The following is a 22,094-nucleotide window of genomic DNA, read 5'->3' as shown; positions in this document are numbered from 1 at the left end:
GAGGCTTGACATGTTGATGAGGCATGCGTAGAGATGCTACGGGAGCTGGGAGCTGATAAAGTGTAACGCAGCTATTTCAATGGACAAGATGCTCGAGTTGAGTCGAAAGTTTTATTTTCTACTTGTGTAAGTGTGCAGTTTCGCAAGCTCCATTCTACTTCCGGATCACGCGGTCTTCAAAACTTGCGCCAGCTGTTCGGGTTCCAGGTCCCCAGCTACTTCGATTCCGTCAAGCCAGGTGGCCAGCATCTCTCTGGCTGCCACAAGCTCCCCTAGACGATCGTACTGTCTCTTGTCATCCAACTCGTTGCTCGTGATGAGGGCCATCATGACGAAAGTCTCGATGATGCTGGGAGGTATGTTGCACAGGAGCTGGCCTGTGACGGACCAGTTTAATGCCGTAGCAGCAATAATCAGGCCGACAATCACAATGATGCCGAAGATGACAGAGTATTCGTGCGCACAAATAGAAGACAGCCGGCAGGACAACGATTGTGTAATGCTTGATTTTGGCTTGGGTGTGGCAATGGCACTGGCACTGGGAGCAGGAGAGTCCTTGGTGAGGCCAGCGACGGCGAGGTTGCCGGAATCTTCATTCACAAGATCAGCCATGACCGAATCTTCGTGTCGGTTGAGCTGCAGTTGTATGTTGTGAAGGACGAAGCCATCATGCATACCAATCAAGCCGGCGTAGGTCCCGATGATGAGCCACCAGTTGGAGCTGAAGTGTAGACTCGGCCCTATTGCGATCCAAATGGCCATTATCGATGTGAGCAAGGCAATCCCCACCAGCGTGCCCACAAGATCGGCGTAGTAGGAGATTGCTCGTTGAAGACGGTTGACCTTTTGCGGGTAGATGGTGGCCTCGTCGTGGGCGATTGTGTCTTGGGTTATTTGCCGAAGCCGACGCTCGATCGACACATCGAGGTCGCAGATGCGATTGAGATACGCGGCGGTCCTCGCCCGGGTCTGCTCTCTGGTGCAGGCTATAAGGGCGAAGCAGAGCATCATCAAAGCAGACGTCGCGGAATTGATGTACAGTTGCCAATGCACATCCCAGTGGCAGTAGTCGCCGAACGCAAGCCAGACGAAGATTCCAATCCAGAACAATATCAACGTCACCACATGGCCAAATAATCGGCCGACGAAGGAAATGGTCCGACTGATCCAATCCTCCTGGTTATGGCCGGCCGACCACTCGGATTGGATTTGGGGGTCTCGGGCCATGTCCCTGGTAGAGATGCCGGTGCCCAACTCGCAATTTGCGACCTGTCTCAGCATGCGCCTGACGCTACCAGATCGCGAAACCAAGGTTACCGAGATTCTGATGCTTCTGTCATAGGAGTTGAGCTGCTGCCTGACCAGAAGGGAGTCAAAGATATAACAGAAGACGGCCTGCACGTCGGATATAACCACTTGCCAGTCCTCCGAATGCCCATAACGGATTCCCATGAATGCCCACAGAAGGATTAGACATGCGGTAGTCAGAAGAGCCAGGGAAGATCCGGAAGCAGTGACAACAGCGTCGAGATATCGGTCTAGGAGTCGAGGCTTTTCTCCGTCGAGGGCATCGTGGGTGCTGACCCTTGAGACACCATCCACCTGCAGGCCCAGTTCGTTCTCTGGTGATTGAGTGCCCGCTCGTGCCACTATTTGAGTCGTGGCAGCCCTGGTGACCGGTTTCCTGGATCCAGGGGAGGACAGTGCCTTGATCACATACGCCATTTTCGGTACATTGCTTTGAAACCGCAGTCAGTCTTTGGGAAGCTAATACCATGGCCTAGTCACTCACAGTTGCCCCAATCTCTCTTATGGGTCTTTTTCTTTCTTTCTTGGTTGCTTCGTGTTGTTCTGGCTTGCTCCTAGTCCTCCATCTGTTGGAAAGGGGATGCCATATGAAGCCCAAGGTTGTGAGGGCTCCCCGAGGTTCGGCGATTTGCCTGTGATATTCAGAGTAGGTGTTCACCTGTTAATGTGGTCGCGCGATCTCTTGAAATGGGGGCTTTCGACGCCACCCTTTTCCAGCGTTGCAACGGTTCCCATCGATTCCAGAACAAAATTTTTGAAGGGTTCTTCTTCTCCAAGCACCGTGTGGCTTGATGTAGCTGGCATTTTATAGGGGTTCGGGAGAACAGAAGTTATTTACCTAGACGAGGCATTTTTTTGTGAGCTTACGCAGGCTCATGACACACACTCTTTGACTGATTGGGACGTCTGAATATTAGGATTTTGATTCATTTGGCTTCTAGACCAAAAATAGTACACATGTAGTCTTAGTCCAGCTTTTCGCAGGGGAAAGGCCGCGCCATCCATGGGGTGGTGTCTCAAGCTCATAAACTTCAATTGATCTCCATGAGCTTAAGCGTGAGTCAAATTTGTTCTCCCCATCAGAAGTTTAGATGTGCATTCGTCCAGTCACAACAAGGATGTAAAGGATAAAACGCACCCATTCGTGGCTATTACGCACCGCACCCTTTCTGACTGGGTTAGTCCACTAAGTTAGCGTTGACACAGGTAACAGCATCATAATCACTGGAATCAACAAATACTCAAAGAGTTTACAAAAATTAGTGCTTCACTACAAGACAAGAAATGAAATTAATGAGAGAGATCTCCTCATACAAATATTGTATTGAAACTCTGTTCTTTCTGATTAAGGAGTAAAGAGACGGTGAAAGTTGCGAGAGAAGGGGATAAAGAGAAGAAAGGCTAGTTAGTTAACTGAGTATGTGCTAACTTAGTGAGCCTACAGCTTAACGCCCCCTAAGCTTTAGGCGGCGATGCCTAATGTTAGGCGTCATCTGTAGGCGCCTAGGACCTATGATTAAGACGGTCGATGCTTATAAGTGACAAAACTATTCTCAACTGGGAAGTAAGCCTTTACCTCGGCTCAGTTCATCGTGCTTCAATTACTTGTGCGCATTCAGATATCGTTGTCGATCAACCATGACAGTTGTAATGATATTATCTATCTTTTTGTCTACTGGAATTTGACGAAATACTATAATTGTACCTTATCACTTCACACCAGATACAGACTATATAATACGCACGCAAAAGTACTCCTCCGGACCGCTACGACATGGCGCAGAGTGACACCAACGACTCCATCGCTTTGGAAACAGTAAAATCGAGAAATGACGCCGTAGAGGGCCGAGGCGAGAGTCTCGAGAATACTCACAACGGCCATGAAGAAGATACAGTACCAGACCTGCCTCCGATAGATCGAGGCCGTGCGGCATGGAGAATGCTCTTCTCTGCGTTTATCTTCGAGGCTTTACTCTGGGGTGAGTTTCGACTCGATCCCTCTACCTACATGTATCTACCCATCTTCATGTCCACCGCTCCCCAATCCTACTTGACTCTGTGAGCGAGGACCTCTACTGGGTGTGTTGCGGCGAGTCCCAGAGTTGACAATATGGAATGACTTACGCATGGCCTTCTCGCAATGGCGCACATACATAGGTTTTCCTCTATCCTTTGGTGTTTTCCAAAACTATTACTCCCGCCTCCCACAATATGCGAACCAACCTTACGTCTCGGTCGTTGGGACAGTCGCCTCAGGGATATCCTACATGGGCGCACCGTTGATCATCCCGTTGCTGAAACGTCTGGGGCGGTATCGAACCTCGATTATCTGGGTTGGATGTACGTTGCCCCTCTGTCTTCCTCTACCCTTATTCTGTATTTCTTTCACCTTGGCCGCTTTATATGATAACCTCACCTCACGGCACTTTTCTTTTACTTATCCTCGACTTGCGAAACCGTCCAGGGTCAATGTGCATCGTCGGCGTCCTCGCTAGCTCGTTTGCAAGAAACCTCCCCACCATCATCTTCACCCAGGGTGTTATGTACGGCGTCGGCTTCACGCTCTTCTACTACCCAATCCTCGGCATGGTGAACGAGCTCTGGGTCGCGCGCCGCGGCATGGCGTACGGCATCTTGTGCGCGTCGTCGGGACTCTCGGGCGTCGTTATGCCCGTCACCCCCGAGGCTCTCTTGGAGAAATTCGGCCTGTCGACGACGTTGCGGTCCGTGGCGATCGGGATAGCCATTCTCACGGGTCCTTTAATCCCTTTCCTCAAGGGACGAACGACTATTTCTCCTCAACAACAGCGACAACCCACTACCGCCCCCACCCCCACCCCAACACCACACACAGACTGGAGTTTTCTCCATGTGCCTTTGTTCTGGATATACACTCTCTCCAACCTGATGCAGGGGTTAGGCTACTTCTTCCCGTCGCTGTACCTCCCGTCGTACGCGGCGACGACCATGGGAATGGGCTCGCGGCGCGGCGCACTGCTCCTGTCCGTGATGAGCGTGGCGCAGGTACTGGGCCAGTTCAGCTTCGGCTACCTCTCCGACCGACGCTTCAGCGTCAACACCCTTGCAGTCACGTCGACGCTGGTCTCGGCCACGGCCGTGTTGACGCTGTGGGGCCTCGCGCGCAGCTTTGGCCTGCTGTGCCTGTTTGCCGTTCTGTACGGCTTCTTCGGAGCAGGGTACACGGCCGTGTGGGCGAGGATGGGCACCAACGTCACACGCGACACGACCGCCGCGTTTGCCGCGTTTGGGCTGTTCAATTTTGGGAAGGGCCTGGGAAACGTGTTTGCCGGTCCTATTGGAGCGAATCTCTTGATTGACGACTTTTCCTCCTCAACAACTGCTCATTCCGCTGACTACGGTGCCACAAAGTACAAGGCCGTCGTGCTCTTTACCGGGTCGTGTATGCTCGCTAGTGGCGCGAGTGCTTTGACTGCGTATTTGAAGCCGTGGAAAGCTCCTGCGGTGCGTGATTGATGAGAGAGTGACAACAGTGCGCAAGAATACATCTATCCGGATTCCGGAGTATATCAGCGCACCTTGACCTACACTTGGAACAACATGCGCTCTATTGCCTACTGCCACGCGGTTTTCGGATTGGGACTTTCACGACATCCTATCGGCTGACCGATCTTTCAGTGACCACCATAGTCATATGAATGAGTGGACCCAAACCGAATCCTGTATCCCAGCTCCCAACATGAAAGCTCTTTCCCAGTTAAAGATAATACCTTCACAGGCTTTCAAACTATTCAGAAATGGAGAATGAGACACAACGGTGCTTATCACGGCCCCAGGAATGCTTGTCGTTTTTCCTTGTGGTAACATTACCAGCATACTTATCGAGGCAGCTTCTACCTTTGCAATCAAGCTTTATGCATTTCAAGCACATCCAAGCGCCAGGCTCTGAAAGAGTTTCTCCACAACTTGGAAGTGGCCTTGTGGAGGGTGGATGTCTCTCTGGGACGCTTAGGAAGCAATAATGCAATTGTTACTAAAGGAGGAACTAAGGAAATCCAAGATAGCTATCAGTTGTGAACCAGATGCCGGAAGAGGATGGAGGGTCGTGTGTCACATTTACAATCACGATACAGTCATGTTTTCTTTGCCGATCCAGGCGCTGGAGGATGTTAGTGACCATAACCTGTGTGATCGAGTTGCTCCTGTTCGTTTAGGCCCTAGGGTAGAGGCATCGTCGACGAAGGTGGAGGAGTGGCCTGGGACTAGACTTCCCTCAGAATAGCCAGTGGAGACAGAAAGGATTCTTGTTTGCTGTCGAAACTAACAGAATGAGCTCACTATTGGGAGTTCCAGATGGGAGTGCAAACTTTCAACGTGCTCACGGACGTCTTCACACTAAGGCTGCACCATTAAAAGCATCGAATACGAATCGCGGCGACATGTCCAATGGTGACAGCAGATTGGGAGATAATCTTATCAATAATATCTTATCAGACAACAAAAAAGGTTTGATCTAATCAGTCGCCTCAGGTGTCTCAACGCCCACGCTTCTCACTTTCCTCGAGACAACCACACTCGACCTCCGCCATTGAGCTCAGAGAGCAGTCCCTCATGTCAAGCTCTGCCGATTTCTGTCTACCCTTCTTCAGTCTTGAACAAGCATGTGCATCCGTATCTTGGCCCTCTGTTCCCCAATCCCCTCTGGGCGACATCATTACTAGTTTACGAGGGGAGAAAACGGCTAGCAGAGGCCATGTTGGCATAGCACCAAACTTTGTCCATATTTTCCCTGTCTCGCGCCATCCGCAGTCCTGGGTGCATTAATCTGAACAGAACTTCTTGTGGAGGACTAGCGCAGGTGAGGCAAGGTATCCATTCTCCTCTGTTGCGCTTGTTTCTTTCTTTGGCCTAGCAATCGATGGCCAAGAAGAGGCAGAGGCGGGCGATGGATGCAATCCCGACAATGCTAGTCTACCAAAGAATGTTTGCAGGAGTCTTCTTCGATGTGGTTCTAGGAGAGGGGCAGACAAGCTATAAAGCCATGGAGGAGGCCACGCGCGTCGAAACTTCGTCCCTCCCATGCCCATGGCATGTGTGTATGCTCCATTGGTGACCTGGTGATTCCACTATGAGGCTCTTTCTATGGGGCTTTTCAGCTCTCCTTCTCCTGCTTGGTACGGCTCTGTGTGACAAGTTGGAATGTGCCTTGGCCTGTCAAACTGTCGGTTCAATCCTCCAGTTTAACAGTACAGTACCGTTGGACAATTACTACGCTCAGCAGTGTGCCGTGGTTCCACGAGTCGAGACCATTTTCGTATGCATGCGAAGCTATTGTACAGAGAAACATATCGAAGCTGGAATGGAGTACTTCACCGGTGTTTGCAAGGAGGCCTTCGTGGACCTGTTACCCTTCAGCTTCATTGACAACATTACCGATGCTATGGTGCAAAAATGGCCACGGATCGACCTTGAAACTATGAACGAAGTCCAGTACTACGATACTCCTGCATTCATCGTAAAGACTCTGTTTCAGCTCTCATTTCGTACCCAGGTAAGTATCGCACCTGGTGAAATCCCGTGCGCAAAACTTACACTCGGATCAGATGGATTGGGATAAGTCGGTGGTAAATCGTGCAAACTATGGGTGAGTTACTCGTCCACGCCATCCACGCACAGCATCATAACTTACAGGCGATAAAGATACGCCATGTTTGGCTTCTTTGGCATCGTCATCTTCGTCGGGACTCTGTCCCGTGTCATCAGCTACGCCCACGTCCATCTTCATGACAAGTATTTCAAAGAGTCCACGACGCCTCCCCTGTTTTCCGGCATACAGCGGATAACTAAGCGGTACATCTCTACGCCTGCGCTGTTTTCTCACCGGGCGGCAGAACCGTTGGCTTGGTGCACTGTCCCTCCTCGCGTACAGTCTCTTACTATTGCGGCTTTTGTCATCATCAATGTGGTCCTCTGTTGCTCGGACTACAGTGCCTTCGAAAACAATCTTAAGTATATTATCCACGAGCCCTCTTGGGCCACAGACTGCTCACTACTATTTGTAGTTGGACCAGTACCCATCAACAGTTATGGCGATATGTCGCAGACCGTACTGGTGTGATATCCTTGGCCAATATGGTGCTCATATGGGCATTCGGTACGAGAAACAACGTTTTGCTGTGGTTAACCGGCTGGGACTTTGCAACCTTCAACCACTTCCACCGTTGGGTGGCTCGCGTTTCGACCATTCAGGCCATCGTGCACAGCATCGCCTACAGTGTTTGTGCATTCATGAGTAAGTGGCCGAACTCCCCGAATAACAGGCTGGTGGTCAAAGCTGCAATCCCTGACGATCTTTAAGTCGGGGGCAAGGAAGAGTATGATAGGGAGTGGACGTTACGATTCTTCTGGATGGGTGTTATTGTAAGTTATAAGTATCCCTCACAAGATTTGGATTAGTCCTTGGGCTGAGGCGCGTCGAAAACACACTCTACCTCGCTGACGCTTTAGGCTACCTTCACCATGAGCTTCGCCATCGGGTTGTCTATCCTTCCCATGCGAAGGTACTTCTACGACGCTTTCTTGATGATCCATATTGTCCTTGGCGTTCTGACTCTCGTGGGCATGTACTAGTGAGTTGGACAGTCACAAATCTCTTGCAACTTGGGAGGCAAATTTAACTCTCGCTGCAGTCATGTCGAGGCTTATGATGCAGAGTACAAGCCTTACATATGGACGTGCGTGGCGCTGTGGTCATTCGACCGTGCCCTGCGACTTGGTCGAATCGCCCTTCTAAACTTCGCACCTTTCAAGGCCACGGCCAAGTTCAATCCGAAGTCCGACACCATCCGTATCCAGGTATTCGTTAGGACTGGAGTGCGACCATCCCCAGGGACGTACTACTACTTGTACACCCTCCACGGGGCCAAGTTCTGGGAGAGTCACCCATTTACCCTCGCTGCGTGGGACTTGAACGACAACACGGCCGAGAGCGATGCTCCTCGGCGAGACAAGACAATATCCTTCATGTTACGGCCTCAAAAGGGCTTCACGGCCCGACTGCGAAACCAATTGGTCACGAGACAGGAAAAGGAAGACGGTACTCTGTCGCCTGAAAAGAGTCTTCGGGTCATCATTGAGGGGCCCTACGGCACTGGACACAGCGTCGAGCTTTATGACTCTGCCTTGTTCGTAATTGGCGGCATGGGTATCACTGTGGCGCTTGCCCACATTCAGGCTCTACACGAGACACTCACGGAGAAGCTACCTTCGAAGTTACGCGCCGTGCGACTGGTGTGGGCGATGCGTGACATTGCGCTTTTTCAGGACGTGTACGAACGGGAACTGTCGTCTCGAATCGCCGCTCTTCGCTCCCACGGCTCTGTCGACTTCAAGGTCGAGATACATGTTACAAAACAATCGGTCAAGATGTCTGTCAGCGATCTTATGAGCAATACCGACGAGGAAGAGATCGAAAATGCACCAACGAAACAGACAAAGACCATGGAGAAGGAAACCAACGTGTCCTCAATCGAGCCTGTCGACAACGCCATGAAGGCGGCCACTGTCACACCGTTGTCGCCGGGGGGCTCTTTAGGGGCTGGTCATAGCGACGACGAGCGGCGCATCAAGACAGTTGAGCTCGCCACAGGTGTCAACCTGTTTGAGAATCGGCCTTGGGTCCAGGACCTCGTCCTCGCCAGCGCGCAGGAATGTCAGTCGACGGGAGGAAAACTCGCAGTCGTCTGCTGCGGACCGGCCAGCTTGACCGATGACACCCGGGCTGCGGTCGTCTTGGCCTTGGGAGATGAAAACGCGCAGATCGACTTTTACCCAGAGCATTTCAACTGGTGAGCAGCAGGACAGTGACGGTACTCTATAGCAAGGAGGCAGGTCAATAGCCGTATGCAGATACACTGGCGAAGCTGTAGAGTGACATTTGGGGGGCGCAATTGATCGAGTGATTAGATTATGTTGGGCAGGCGACCTTTCTTGCTTCTCTTCGTAGTTTTATTGTCTAAATTGACGCCCAGGACGACCCGTTATTTGCCAAATTCTTAGTTGCTCTTCGCGAGTGATTGAGCTTTGGATTGGGCAAAGGAAGGTGTGAGAGTGAACGCTCTTGCTCCAGGTGAGTGAAATAGACCTTTTCTCAAGCAAGATTCTCAGTCTCCCAGACTACAGACTCTGGAGCACCAAGACTCCCAAAAACCCAAGACTGCGCATACCCATTACGATACCCATTACGATACCAAGGTATAGGTATACACCTGTGACGTCAATGAATTGATAGACATGCACATGCTGATACGACTCCTGACTGGACTGTCGGTCTTTGAGGCCTCACAACGTCAGCTATCACAAGGGGACTAATTGACAATCGTCAAGATGTGGCAGAGGCCATGATGGATACTGTACCGCTGGGGAGGATGGGAGGGCCGCATGAGATTGCTGACGGCGTCTTCTTCCTTCTCGGCGATACCGCTTCGAATATCACGGGCGCGAGATCCTGGTCCGTAATGGAGTAATGGTAAGCTGATTTGCTTGTGCATTGTCAGATTGAGACAGAGATTGAAATTAATGAGAGCTCCTAGCGAAGTCATTATTCGTACTTCCAACAGAAACTGGATTCAGCTTCAAGAAGATTGATGGCGCTGAACATCAAGTTGAGGCTTCTTCGAAAGAGATGTTGCATGGCTTGGATGTCGTGTGCTTCCGCTCGAGTGACCACAACTCTGGTCCTCTGAATCCAAGTATCACCCAGCCGTGTGAGTCCTCGTTTGGGGATCGAAAACACAATACCACCTCAGAGTTTCACAATTCCCATTTCTCCGTTATTCCTGGGATGTTGAACTGCTTTCCACAGACCACTGGTCGCCTTAAAAGTCATCTTCAATGTCCATCCTGTCGCTGGTGGCTCCTGTGGTCTCGTTCTTCCACCATTCGACACACATCTTTGCGAGTTCTTCTTCTTCCTTTCTCAATTCCATCTCGTTGCGATGAATCTTCTCCTTTTCGATGATCCACCTACTTCCTCGTCTCGGGGGTCCAAGGTCGAGAAGAGAATCGAACCCTTCGTCATCGACACCAAGCGCTGCCACTCCTCCCACGATATCGTCGACCTCGTACTCTTCGTCCTCGAGGTATTCAATCCGTCGTCCATACTTTCTGGGCGCATAGTTGTCCAAGGTGTCGGGCCTGACGTATCCAGCCAGCATGAGCCGCATGTATTCCTTCCCGAGCGGTATGCCTCTTCTCAACGCTTCGCGCACGATCAGTTGATCTGGACGAAGGAGATCTTTCGGCGGACGCCCGAGTACTGTAGCGCTCCGTTCGCCCCAATACTCCAGCTTGCCCTTCCCAACCTTCTCTGGAGGAACGCCGAATATCGGAACTCCAAGTTCGTGGCCACGAGGAATGTATCTCTGGCGTACCCACTCTTGCAGCACGTCGTACTTTGTCTGCCAGATTTCGCGCTTGATAACTCTGAGGATCGTGGTGAAGGATCTTTGTTGCAAGAGCATCTTGCGCAGGCCGTCTCTCTTGTCATTGGCTCGGGGGTCGTTCAGGCGCAGGTCCAGCTTCACGAAGAAGCACGCGGCGAAATAAATATCCAGGTTCGACAGCAGGCGGGCATTGTGCACATAGCCAATACGTCTAGCGTTGTCGGGGATGTCAAGCAGGAACCACAGTCTCTTGAGCGCCAAACGGCAGCGAAACGGTAGCGGAATGCCATCCTCAGCGAAGACAGTCACGAGTTCATGGACGACTTTCTCGCGATGGAGGACCATCTTGAGCCATCGGAACGATGGAATTCGTCGCGGGATGTTCTGTGCCGCCTTTCCAGCATCGGGGTGTGGAATACGGGCAGCAGGATCGGTCCGGCACAGAGATCCGTAAGTGCGGAAGCCAAAGATGCGTGCCGACTCGGGTGCCTTGGTGAGTGCCTGATTCAGGACCACTGTTGTGAACCTGGTGTCGATGATGGTGTGGAAGTCCTTGGAGATGGCGTAGAGACTCACGAGATCCTTAACCGGAAGGTGGGAGGCCAATGCAAAGACAAGCTCAGGGTACAGCAGGATGCCGTTGAAGACGTTGAAACTGGGGTTGTCCGTGTGGGTGTAGATGTACGCAGGCGGTGGGAGTATAGGGTCGACCCGCTTACGTTTGAGGCTGATCCTTGCTTGCTGTTGAGCACGCTGTAGACGCCTCGGCGAGGTGAGAAGAGTGTCTGAGGTGGGGCCGTCGTACGGAGGCGAGGAATCTGGAAACTGAGCAAGCCGGTAGGCTGGGCGACCTGACGAGTTGGCATAGACGGGTTGAGAGGGGTGGGGTGCTATACCGGGATGGTAGATCGGATACTGAATTCGATTGCCACGAGAGTCGCGATCCATGTCGACGTAGGGTTTTGGAGGAGGCGGGGGAGGGAGATCTGGAGGAGGAGGCGTCGCGTGAGTTTCGCCTGTCTTGCCGTGGATCACGTTGGGAGTCCCCGGAGCTATCATTGGAATCATACGCTGTGGTGTGTTTGGATGCTGCTCAGCCATAACCTGATCAGTGGTCGGGCGCGTCAATCGAGGCAATGGTGTAGAAGACGCAGTTCCCGTAAAGGTAAATTGGCGTGGAATACCCCCAAATGCATGGGGTCCTACACCAGGGATAGGAAACTGTCCCACAATATCGTCTTGATCGTTGTCTTGATGGTCATCTCCCTCGTCATCTTCCTCGCCACTGTCATGTTCTCTGCTTTGCGCTCGAAGTGAATCCAGGCCATAAATGCCCTTCCGACGTTGTTGTTTCTTGGCCTTCTCGTCAAGTTCATGTTCCTCCGCCATGGAGATCGCTGATGACGAGGGAGCATCTCCAAAGGAGCGTTCTTGATTGCTGGGTCTGGAACCAGGTTCTTGGCTGCCACGAGGATTCTCCTGTAGCGGCCGCGACGGCCCAGCTGTTACCCGATCGGAATTAAAGTCTGCTCGAAATGAAAGAGGGGGCCGTGGCTCTGTGAAGGCCGGATTGTCGACAAGTGGACTGTTGTTCCCCGTAGCTGAATGAGAAGATGAGGCATTCTGGTTGGAGGGAGCAGGTTGGCGATTGGATGATCTTCTCGACGGATTCAGGATGCTGCCAATCTTGCTTCTACCATTTTCGAAGAAGCGAGATCGCTTTCTCGGAGGCGGATTGTCGTCGTCCATGTTGAATGAGGTTCTGACGGAAGGGTTGAACAAAAGGAGCACAATGAGAAGGACGAAATCAACATCAAGCTGCAGCGTTGGGATGATGTGAGACCAAGTCCAGTGATGGAAAAGAGGTGAAACCAAGAAAAATTCTTTAGTCATTGAATAATGGTTGAGAAATCAAAAACAACAACATCAGCAGTGAAGCCAAAAAAAAAATCAATAGCATGAATGAATGGCATTGCCTCGGTGAGGCAGCATCAGAGATTTTCAGCTCACCCCTTGCGCGCTGCTTGTGAAGATACACCATGATATACCAACCACATTATCGTTATTGTCCAAGAGAATGCCAGTATCCTACCGACCCTGACTTACTTACAGTGCAGCGCATTTCTTTGTGAAGCTGGGTCGTTTCAATTGAGCCTTGGTTACGCTCAGGATGAACATCGGGCGGAACCGCTCCCCCTGTCTACAGCCTACTGCCTACAGTATGTCGAGGAGTAGACATAGATTAATCAGTAGACTCCGGAAGGCAACCTGCTTTTGAATGGCTGGAATATGGAGGATACGGAGTTCGTGTCTCACCACACCTGAAAGGTGGGAGGACTGGATATAATTGATTAGCTGCTGATCTTACAATACGATATACGATATTGGGCGGTTCTTTTGGCGGTGACCGCGGTGCATATCAGGTCAGCATTAGCCTGTCATCTGTCAAAGCTCCGACTTAGTGGTTGATCCTTTGAGCCACTCGCTTGGAATTCCAGGATTTCGTTTCTTGCTGGGAGTCTGGGTCCGTCGTCATCACAAAGTGGCACCGGACGATGAGATCGGATCTTCTCGCCTCAAATCTTTGGAAGCTCGTCCCGTTCCACCCCACAGACGTTCGCTTCGAGTCCATTTGTGGCGACAGCCCCCTGCCAACGGTCGAATGACATCTAGGCGAAAGGCCTGGCAGACACAAGGCCTGCATCATTGACGGGTCGAGGCAGTCTAAAATTGCCCATTTTTGGGCTTGGGCCGTCATAATGCAATGATGCTCATGATGCCACCGTGTTCCAGTTACCCCTTGGGAAGACCGCTTTGAAAAAAACATACCAAAATGTATCGCGTATCACGGACTTCTCGTGAAGCATGTCATCAGCCCCTCTAGATAGCACAGGAGAAACCGAACGACATGCGAATGATCTCGTTGATGGGGCATTGCACCTGAAATCCAAGGCGAAGGCCAAGGTCAAGAAGATCCTGAATGAGCCCGACCATGACGACTCTATCGACGAGAACGACATCTTTTATGACGCCGCGTTCGACCCGAGTCGGGTCCTGAACCAGACGTCGCCAAAATCTCAAAGCAAAAAGTCGGCTCGCGATACCATCGCCGACGGGGTCAAAGATGCCACCTACATAGCGGCGCATCCACGGCGCCTCATCCGCAGCAAGGTCACGAAGAAAGCGGCCGCCAGGATTGGAAATGCGCGACATCCGACGTTGACCGTCGATCGAGACCGAGAACTACTCGACGCTCATGAGGCTCTGGATCATGCCGTGTCCACCAACGCTTCAACGTCAGATCCCCGAGAGCTTCAAGGGGAGATCGACGAAGCGAGCGACCGGATTCGCAGGGTCGAGGAGCAACGCGAAAGCCTGCAGACTGCTTGGATTCTGGGTCGCCACGTCACTCGGGTCAGGGTGGTTCGACCCATTCCCCGACCCTCACGACCACAATTCACCTCTCCATCGCGATTCCAGTGGGAGCGATATCTAGGTCACCTGGTACTCTACTACACGCGCGGATTCACGTCCCCTTATATCGACGACTTCGACTCCGCGCCTTTTGATCTCGAAGATGTCGCTCGCATCATCGAGAGGATCGCCATCACCAGTGCGCCATGGCAGGCATTTCTGATGAGCGTACGGGAAGTCTACATGTGGCAAGACCCTCGGCGAACAGGGCGATGGCTGGCGCTCTTCCTGGTGCTGTGGTATTTCCAGTACATCATGGCCTATTTCTACTTCTACATCGTCTACTCGACCATCCGGAACAAGTTCCAGCCGAGCTCGGTGCAAACCGTCCGTGCCAACGTGGGCAGAGCCATCGATCGAGAAGCACGGGTTCAAGCCTGGGGAGAGCTGATCCAACGCCACGGAAAGCGCGATTGGCTTGAACCGTTTCTCGACCAGATCGGACCCCTGATCCAGAGACAGCTGGGCGATTTTGCCGACCTCCTCGAAGTCATGGTCAACTTTCACAGGCATGAAAAGCCACGGTTGACCTTTGCATCGGTGTTTTTCTTCTCCTGCTGCCTCGCCGTATGCCTTTGTGCCGATATGGAATTCTGTATGAAGGTCGTGTGGTTCGTCGTGGGCGGTGGCTTCTTCTTCTCCTATCCCATCGCGACCAGTTTTCCCAAGTACCGGCTCTTGGTGTCTCAGTTTCGGTGGGTGTTCTGGGGTATACCTAGCCATGCCGAGCTCGCTATTCTCAGGTTGCAGGAGAAGGCGGTCGTCAGAGATGCAAATCTAGCCGAGTTCGATTTACACAGAGATGATGACGATGACGATGACGATGAGGGTGATGATGGAGAGAGAACCCGGTGGCCGATGGGAGAGTCGCACGCCATTGCTGCCGTGGAAAGAGACTCAGGTCGGGGTCAGCTTGTTGTGGGAAGAACAGCCTTGTCTTGGATCAGAAAGACTGCTGACGAACGTCACTGGCCGTTTTCTGAACTTCACGAGCTGCGGAAGATCGACCCTGACGAGAACGACTCGATGTGGAAGAATCTGAAAAATGTCCATTCTCGCTCGTCGGCGGGTTTAGAGATTGTATTTCTGCAGGACGAAATCACACTTCTCCTCCATCCTTCAGATCGAGACCGAGTCTTCAATTTGATTCTCGCTTGGAGTGGACAGAAATGGCAGTCTCTGCACATGGAACGACAACACAGTCATCGAGGGAACCTTGATAGAGCGATAAAGCGAGCTTTTCATTGATTTCGACGTGATGGTCTGGAACAACTGGGTAATTTTCTCAGTAACACTTTCATGATGATTACTCCTTGCAGTCCTACTCGTTTCGCTGTATTCTGAGGGTTCATCAAGACGTGAATCGTGTTCATCCGGATAACCCATGCCCATTCTTCTTATCGCTAAGTGTGATTCGTCCAAGATCCCGTAATGGCACATCCTGTGCCGATTCAATAGAGAGTCATCCATCTCAATGCCTAAAAGCACCAACATATCTTCTCCACCACGCCACAAAATCAACCGTAGAGACATCAACCCCCAGATCTTTGAGCCCGCTCGTGTCCATGTGAGTGTCGTACGGCCTCATTGTGCCATCTTTGGGTTTCCCGCCATCTTTGTCCGGCACGATATGATCCATGGGCAGACCCATGATCTCGCTGAACTTTTGACATATCTCGTACTTTGTCATCTTGTCTTCGCTGCTGAACTGCAGTATGTGCGGTATTGCAATTGCTGATTGTTCCTTTTGATCTATCCTCTTCCTCGCAAGGTCAACGCACACTCTTGCAACGTCCTCGGTGTTCGTCGGGTACCGGAGGGCCCAGTCGTCCATTTTCACGGTGCCGCCGGTCTTGTACAGTGCGTCCATCAGTGTGTTAACGGCGGATTCGCTGTTCTCGCCTGGTCCGTAGAGGAGGGGAACGCGGAGTACGACTGCGTTGGGGCCGTGTGCGAGTACCACATTCTCTCCGTCGGCCTTGGTCTGCCCGTAGATGTTTGTCGGGTTGGGCGCGTCGGTAGGTTTATAGGGTGCGTCGCCTGCGGCGCCGGGAAAGACGTAGTCTGTAGAGATGTAGATGAACAGCGAGCCATGGAAGGCTTCGACAAGCGTCTGTGTCGCGGTCACATTCAGCGCCCGGGCTGCGGCAGGGTTCTTCGTGCAGGAATCTGGTTGACGGTCGGCGGCGCCTAAAGAGTTAGTCTTTCAAATGTGTAGGAGCAGGAGGAGCTGCAGTAGTGGCAGCAGTGGTTCGTACAATGTACGACAACGTCCGGTCTGAGGCGGTTAGTCGAGCTTGTACTCTTCAGTAGAGATATGTCAGCTGTCCGTACTTGACTTGGTTGAAGAGCGCAGCCACGCTTCCAGAGTCGGTGATGTCGACTTTGCGGATCGCGCCTGAGGCTCGACTGAAGCCTGTCCCGACCGCATGCCAGTCGGCATCTTCAAAGGCCTTCAAGACCTGTCTGCCTAGCAGGCCTGTGGCGCCCGTGGTGAGCGCAGTGGGCATGATGAAAGGGACCAGAGAGGTGAATCTTCGAAAGGGAAGATTGGAGAATCACATTTGAAACTGCGAAGATGTTGTCCGCTTTCTCCAACTCGCGTCTGAGATTTACAGCACGCATCATCACGATGAACCGGGGCATGACACCCTGTTGGACTTGCGGCGTCTTGGTAATATCGTCTTGAGGCTCATGCGACGGTGGACACTTTGAGATGTGTCTGTCGCTATCTCAGCTGAACTCTCACTGTCTCTCAGCGTCTGTGAGACCCCGAATCCCAGAATCTACAGGCCTTGCATTAAACTCATTCATCATTAATCTGCAACTAGAGCTAGTGACCACTGTGTCATATCTTGACTTGAAACTAAAGCTTCATCATGCTAGACTATCCTGGTCCGGTCGTTCTCCAGGGACTGCACCCTGCATGTCGATAGCCCACAGCCGTCTTCTTTGCAGCCACGACACTAGCAATATCACCGGCGCTTCTCTTGTTTTGTTCTGCAGTCCTTCTCATGTCTTGTCCCCCCCTCTCGACCTCGAGTGCTGTCACTCTTCTCTATCTCCTCGCTCAAGGCGCTGATGATAATGAAAAGGTCAAAGCAGGTTATTCAAAAATTCCCGTGAGATCCGTGAGGACCTCAAGGAGCGGTCAGTTGTATAGTTTTCAACTAGCAATAACACGTACTCGGACGAATCCTCACTGTAACGCGTAAAGCCCGTGCACTGAGATGAAGAAAAGAAAAAAGTTCGACGATGGAGCGCGAGGGCAGACGAGTTTAAGTAGTCTCCCCGAAGCGCTGAGGCTTGGCACTCAGGCTCCAACTCGGAAAAACTTGTTTCCAGGCGCCGCCGCTTTTACATCCTCTGACTTTGAGCTGCCACTTTGTGCCGCCCAGTCTGATCCTCGACCAACGTTCTGATCATCACGCTGCACGCGGTAATGACCATTGAATGGAAAGGCCCCAAGCTGTCGGCATTAGACAATGAATTGGATTCGACAGTGCAATTCTTACTGAACAACAATGTCTAACCAGGTACCAACCTTGAATCTGAACACATGCTTCGCCTTTGAACGTTCGTGTCGCTTTCACATTATGAGAATCAGCGCTGCCGTGAGAAGTAATGTCCAACTGCATACGCTCTGAGCTCACTGTGTATGAGTCATACAGCCTGTATCGACCTTGCCAGCCCACCTACAACCACAGATAGGCAGAATCACACTTTGAGGTGTTCTGAAGTACCTCCAGCTCCTTGACATGGATGGGCACCTCACCAATTTAGTCGAAATCGCCTGGCCAGGCTTGTGGGACAAAAACCCTGCGGTACTCATATTCGGCCTTCAATTCTCTTTCCGCGTCCCAATGACATTCCACCAAGCCAGGCTCAACGCTTTGCACATTTACCACCCTCATGGCAAGTTGACCATCTCCCGCTAGTACAATCCCGAGTCGATGCTTCAGATGAGCCTCCCGGCCACAGTTGAGAGGTAGAAGCCAATGGCTACCTCCGTAGCGGGCTTTTTCATACCTTCTTAGGAGTCCTTCCACTTGAATTCCCTTGCTGGTCATTGAGAACAATCGTGCATCTTCGTACCTCTCAAGATGGTGGAAGTGGCCTGCGCAATCTTCAAAACAATGGATTGCAGGGGCAAGGAGACCACCCCACCAGTATGCTTCTGGGATGTCGAGAGCTCGGTTCAGAGCACTATTGGACTCAAAATGCCGATCTCTGAGGGGAATGCCCCACGCAAACAAACTGTTATCGTCGTATTTGCTCATGATCTCCAGCTGTAACCGGATAAAAGCATTCGACCCTTCTCCGTACAGCAAAGGCATGTTGATGTGGAAAAGACCCATCATTGAATACGCCGTATCTTCGACGCGTGTAGTAGAGCGTTTGGATGCCCAAGACATAATCTGGGCGACGGTGAATTCTGCACCTCCAAAATCATCCTTCAGAGACCAGCCCTGGACAAGAGGCTTCTCAGGAATTCTGGTGACTTCACTCACTTCGTGGCTCAACGACTGTCTTGAACCAATCTCTTCTTTCCAATCCGAGCATACGAAGGTCAGTCTGTGGGGAGCGAGGAGCTCTTGGAGAGTCCATCCACGAGTGAACCACTTGCTAGCTTTGAAGATCTTTGTCCATTCGGGCAGATCGAGATCATCTCTAGCCGGCACGTCGCATAGGTATACGTAGCAGCACTCTGCCCGTCGATACCATCTGAACATGGAATTGATGGCTTCTTGGAGCTCGGCGCTGCTAGTCTTGTCGATGCAGCAGGTGTCTATCCAGACAAAGCGGTGGCCTCTTGTTTCGGCAAATTGGCAGAAACGCTGAAGCTTCAACCAGCCTTGTTTGTGGAGGTTGAGATTACCCTGCAGTTCCCCCAGAGATATTTCCCCCTCTTCCCACCGATGGGAAAGAATGACATACCCAGGGACAGATCTCCCCTCGAATACATGCTGGGACAGATCGGACGTCTTGATCAGTCGAATCATCCTTTTCTTTGCGATGATAACAAGATCTTGGATGTGAGTTGATGCCCGTTTCGTTACGGGTATTTTGGGTCCTCCTCGTTTCCCAGAATCTAGTCCTTATTCGTCTCTAGTCCCAACTAGAACTTTACCCCGTCCACAACGAACATCAAGCCCGTTCGTTGTCTTGCCATTTATACGTTTTCAGTTGGCAGAACCGACTGTCCTGTACCCTCTTTGATTATTAATATGCGTCTCAAGAACCTTGGTCGATTAAAAATTGATGCAGAGGGACTTTTCGTGGTTTCAGATGGTGCTTGTTTGATGGCCGATGATGGTGGTGAGAAAGCTCAACGATTGAATAAAGAGCTGGGTTCGCAATGCAACGGCGAAATAGCCGCCCTGGGACACACAAATCTACCTTTGCGACAACAAGCGTAGCACCTCATGACCCGTCCTTCCCTGGGGGTTACATCTGTTCGACAAGCGAGAAAAACTCGTTTGGTTGCTGCACATAGCTACAATCTTTGATACGCTTGCATAGAGCGAGCCTTGAGGCCTGAAACTCTCGGTTCTCATCATAATTATTCGGGCTCGCGTTTGCAACGACCACTTTAGCTGACCTCACCAGGCTTGACACTACAGTTTGTTAGGAGGAGTTCGTTGGCGGTTGGAGATTCGTTGCAACGATCCTCTTGTTCGCATGACGCTGATTTGGCGAAATCTTCTTGAAAAGTCGCTGCAAAAAATGGAGTTACAAGGTTCATCTTAGATCATTCGCCTGACATGCTCTTTCGCCGAAGTAAAGGGAAATCGGTCACCCCATGGTTACCCGCAGGAGTGGCATTGAGTAGACCCCGACCATAAACAAGTTCCACAGCTTGAAGGTCTTTTTGTCATCGGCAACGGTCCGGAACAGCAGATACCTCACAGAAATGAGCCCACCTAGGCCCACCATCAACGCAAAACCAATAGGTGGCGCGCCAACGTAGGCAGGGCAGACAACCGACCAGATGGTCATGAAGAAGACAATCGACCAACGCGCTAGATTGTCACCCACGACGAGAGGTACCGTCTTGCGGTTACGTGAGGCATCACCTCCTTGATCGTACATGTCCATTGTGTGAATGGTGGTGAAGACGGTGGCGGAAATAATGGCCTCCCAGACCAGTAGCGACGAAGTTGGTGAATGGATACCGCGGCCACCAAGGACGACTTCAAGAGCGCCAGTGTTGAAGCATCTATATCCAAAGCCATTGATCAGATGGCGAGGCAAGACGCCTTCAGCTCCTTGGAAATCATTGTACCAGACTCCCACCACGACCAAGGACAAGCACTGTTCAAGCCCGCCAATGCGAAGGCTGGTGATGATGGCCAGAGCATAAAGAACGAGCACGAGGTTCCGAGCTTGTCGAGGCGCCATTCGCTTGGAAGGCATGGTTCGCCACGGCTTGTTGATCTTATCTTCGGCGATAGAGTCTGGCTGCCGCTGATTGTCGATGGTGAAGGGCAACAGGTTGATCCACAGCCAGAAGAGGGCTAAAGGCGCCCGGCGAAGGAGGTCGACCAGAACAGCATCTCGCATGCCAAATACCGACAACGCTGGAGAGGCGACTAGAGCGAAAACAAGACCGGGACCCATGATGGTTTTGAGGTCGGTGAGTGTGAACAGCCAGATAGACTAGGCATGGTACCCAGCCAGCTGAAGCAGCCGCTGAAAGTCGATCTCCTGACGCTCAAGAAACCCGCTTTTCAACCACCGCCGTTGATATAGGTCGCTAACGGCGGTTTTGTCCCTTTGCGGGATAATGAGAGTTTCTTGTCGCGTAGAAGACATGATGTGTTGTGGTAATTCGAAGTAGTAGGGCACAGTTATACTTGCAGATCAGAGGGAGTCCTGAAGCATGGGTCGACAACATTTCACCCCTTCGCCCACACCAGCGCCGACTCTTTAAATTGTACAGGCAGACCAAGTCGGCGGTTTGATCTGCGCCATTGTTGACTGTTGAGGCCGTCCTTGCATGTGCAACGCGGGCCTCAGCGTTGCCTGATTCGGGTAATTGGGTCGGATGGATCCTGTCACCGTCGTCCTGACGAGCCGAAATGGATCTCCTTTGCCTCGTCGTCCTACTGATTGAGGACAGGATTTGAAAATCGCGATATCGTCTTTGTTTATGACCAATGAACTCCTTTTCTCGATACCAATTTTGCTCACAGTCCTGTCACCGTGAGGCTGTCACATGCAATACTGCGTTGATCGCAGCGTAACGCCGTACTTCACTGCCACACATGGTAAGAGTGATATGTTTTGCTGCCTTTCTTGCGTCAAGCTCGAGCAGAAGCGGAGATCTTGGAGGGGTTGACGCTATTGCTGCTGTCTCTGAGCTTGCCATGTTGCCTCCGATACCCATCTCATTGGGCTGTTTGCTCTGTGATCATCTGTGGGATCGGCGGGCAGCTTTTTTATTTGATCATTTTTGGTGTCGATCCTCAGGGACCTGGACATTGGATTTCCATCCCACGTCTGTTTGACTCTCACTGACGGAGTCTTCCAATTCTCGAAACCCGTTCTGGAGTACGTAACCAAAACTCAGAAGAGTACTCTTCTGAGCTATCAGGATCTCATAACGATAAGGATCATATTGATGAAAATTATCAAGTCAAGTAGGAGGAACTAATTACAGAAGGCTTCGCGAGTGCAGTATTCGAGTCCAGTAGTCCCGCTTGGGTTGTCGCAGGATGGTTGTGACAGGCTTCTATAGTACACGGTTCACCACTAACGCAGGGATATCCACAACCTATAGTGGTATTGACAGGGAAGCTAAAACCTGATGGTCCCTCTGAGGTTGGATCCGTACCAGTTCCGGAGGCTGGTATTGTTTCTGAAGACGCGATTCACATTGCCCTGTGG

General features: G+C 51.6%; 8 protein-coding genes across 8 annotated transcripts; 3 read left to right on the top strand and 5 right to left on the bottom strand.

Annotated features, from left to right (window-relative positions):
- Nucleotides 1–165: 165 nt before the first annotated feature.
- PV08_08528 (uncharacterized protein) lies at nucleotides 166–1,725 on the bottom strand (the record flags this gene model as incomplete). The annotated part of the gene is made up of 1 exon (XM_016382853.1): nucleotides 166–1,725. The coding sequence occupies one exon, from the start codon at nucleotides 1,723–1,725 to the stop codon at nucleotides 166–168; it is 1,560 nt and encodes a 519-aa protein (XP_016233556.1).
- A 1,357-nt stretch (nucleotides 1,726–3,082) lies between these two features.
- On the top strand, nucleotides 3,083–4,803 carry PV08_08527 (uncharacterized protein; the record flags this gene model as incomplete). The annotated part of the gene is made up of 3 exons (XM_016382852.1): nucleotides 3,083–3,287; nucleotides 3,466–3,648; nucleotides 3,773–4,803. The coding sequence occupies 3 exons, from the start codon at nucleotides 3,083–3,085 to the stop codon at nucleotides 4,801–4,803; spliced, it is 1,419 nt and encodes a 472-aa protein (XP_016233555.1).
- A 1,612-nt stretch (nucleotides 4,804–6,415) lies between these two features.
- PV08_08526 (uncharacterized protein) lies at nucleotides 6,416–9,138 on the top strand (the record flags this gene model as incomplete). The annotated part of the gene is made up of 7 exons (XM_016382851.1): nucleotides 6,416–6,838; nucleotides 6,891–6,931; nucleotides 6,988–7,296; nucleotides 7,350–7,579; nucleotides 7,646–7,707; nucleotides 7,795–7,916; nucleotides 7,977–9,138. The coding sequence occupies 7 exons, from the start codon at nucleotides 6,416–6,418 to the stop codon at nucleotides 9,136–9,138; spliced, it is 2,349 nt and encodes a 782-aa protein (XP_016233554.1).
- Nucleotides 9,139–10,163: 1,025 nt separating this feature from the next.
- PV08_08525 (uncharacterized protein) lies at nucleotides 10,164–12,479 on the bottom strand (the record flags this gene model as incomplete). Its single annotated transcript, XM_016382850.1, has 1 exon — nucleotides 10,164–12,479. One exon carries the CDS (start codon nucleotides 12,477–12,479, stop codon nucleotides 10,164–10,166), a length of 2,316 nt encoding a protein of 771 aa, XP_016233553.1.
- A 1,116-nt stretch (nucleotides 12,480–13,595) lies between these two features.
- On the top strand, nucleotides 13,596–15,452 carry PV08_08524 (uncharacterized protein; the record flags this gene model as incomplete). The annotated part of the gene is made up of 1 exon (XM_016382849.1): nucleotides 13,596–15,452. The coding sequence occupies one exon, from the start codon at nucleotides 13,596–13,598 to the stop codon at nucleotides 15,450–15,452; it is 1,857 nt and encodes a 618-aa protein (XP_016233552.1).
- A 223-nt stretch (nucleotides 15,453–15,675) lies between these two features.
- On the bottom strand, nucleotides 15,676–16,714 carry PV08_08523 (dTDP-4-dehydrorhamnose reductase; the record flags this gene model as incomplete). Its single annotated transcript, XM_016382848.1, has 3 exons — nucleotides 15,676–16,394; nucleotides 16,463–16,482; nucleotides 16,539–16,714. 3 exons carry the CDS (start codon nucleotides 16,712–16,714, stop codon nucleotides 15,676–15,678), a joined length of 915 nt encoding a protein of 304 aa, XP_016233551.1.
- Nucleotides 16,715–17,983: 1,269 nt separating this feature from the next.
- On the bottom strand, nucleotides 17,984–19,207 carry PV08_08522 (uncharacterized protein; the record flags this gene model as incomplete). The annotated part of the gene is made up of 1 exon (XM_016382847.1): nucleotides 17,984–19,207. The coding sequence occupies one exon, from the start codon at nucleotides 19,205–19,207 to the stop codon at nucleotides 17,984–17,986; it is 1,224 nt and encodes a 407-aa protein (XP_016233550.1).
- Nucleotides 19,208–20,000: 793 nt separating this feature from the next.
- Nucleotides 20,001–20,825, bottom strand: PV08_08521 (uncharacterized protein; the record flags this gene model as incomplete). The annotated part of the gene is made up of 1 exon (XM_016382846.1): nucleotides 20,001–20,825. One exon carries the CDS (start codon nucleotides 20,823–20,825, stop codon nucleotides 20,001–20,003), a length of 825 nt encoding a protein of 274 aa, XP_016233549.1.
- Nucleotides 20,826–22,094: the final 1,269 nt, after the last annotated feature.

This window comes from Exophiala spinifera (assembly GCF_000836115.1).
Source record: "Exophiala spinifera strain CBS 89968 unplaced genomic scaffold supercont1.6, whole genome shotgun sequence".
Lineage (NCBI taxonomy): Eukaryota > Fungi > Ascomycota > Eurotiomycetes > Chaetothyriales > Herpotrichiellaceae > Exophiala > Exophiala spinifera.
Note: the sequence above shows the minus strand (reverse complement) of the source record. Positions and strands in the feature narration are given on the sequence as shown.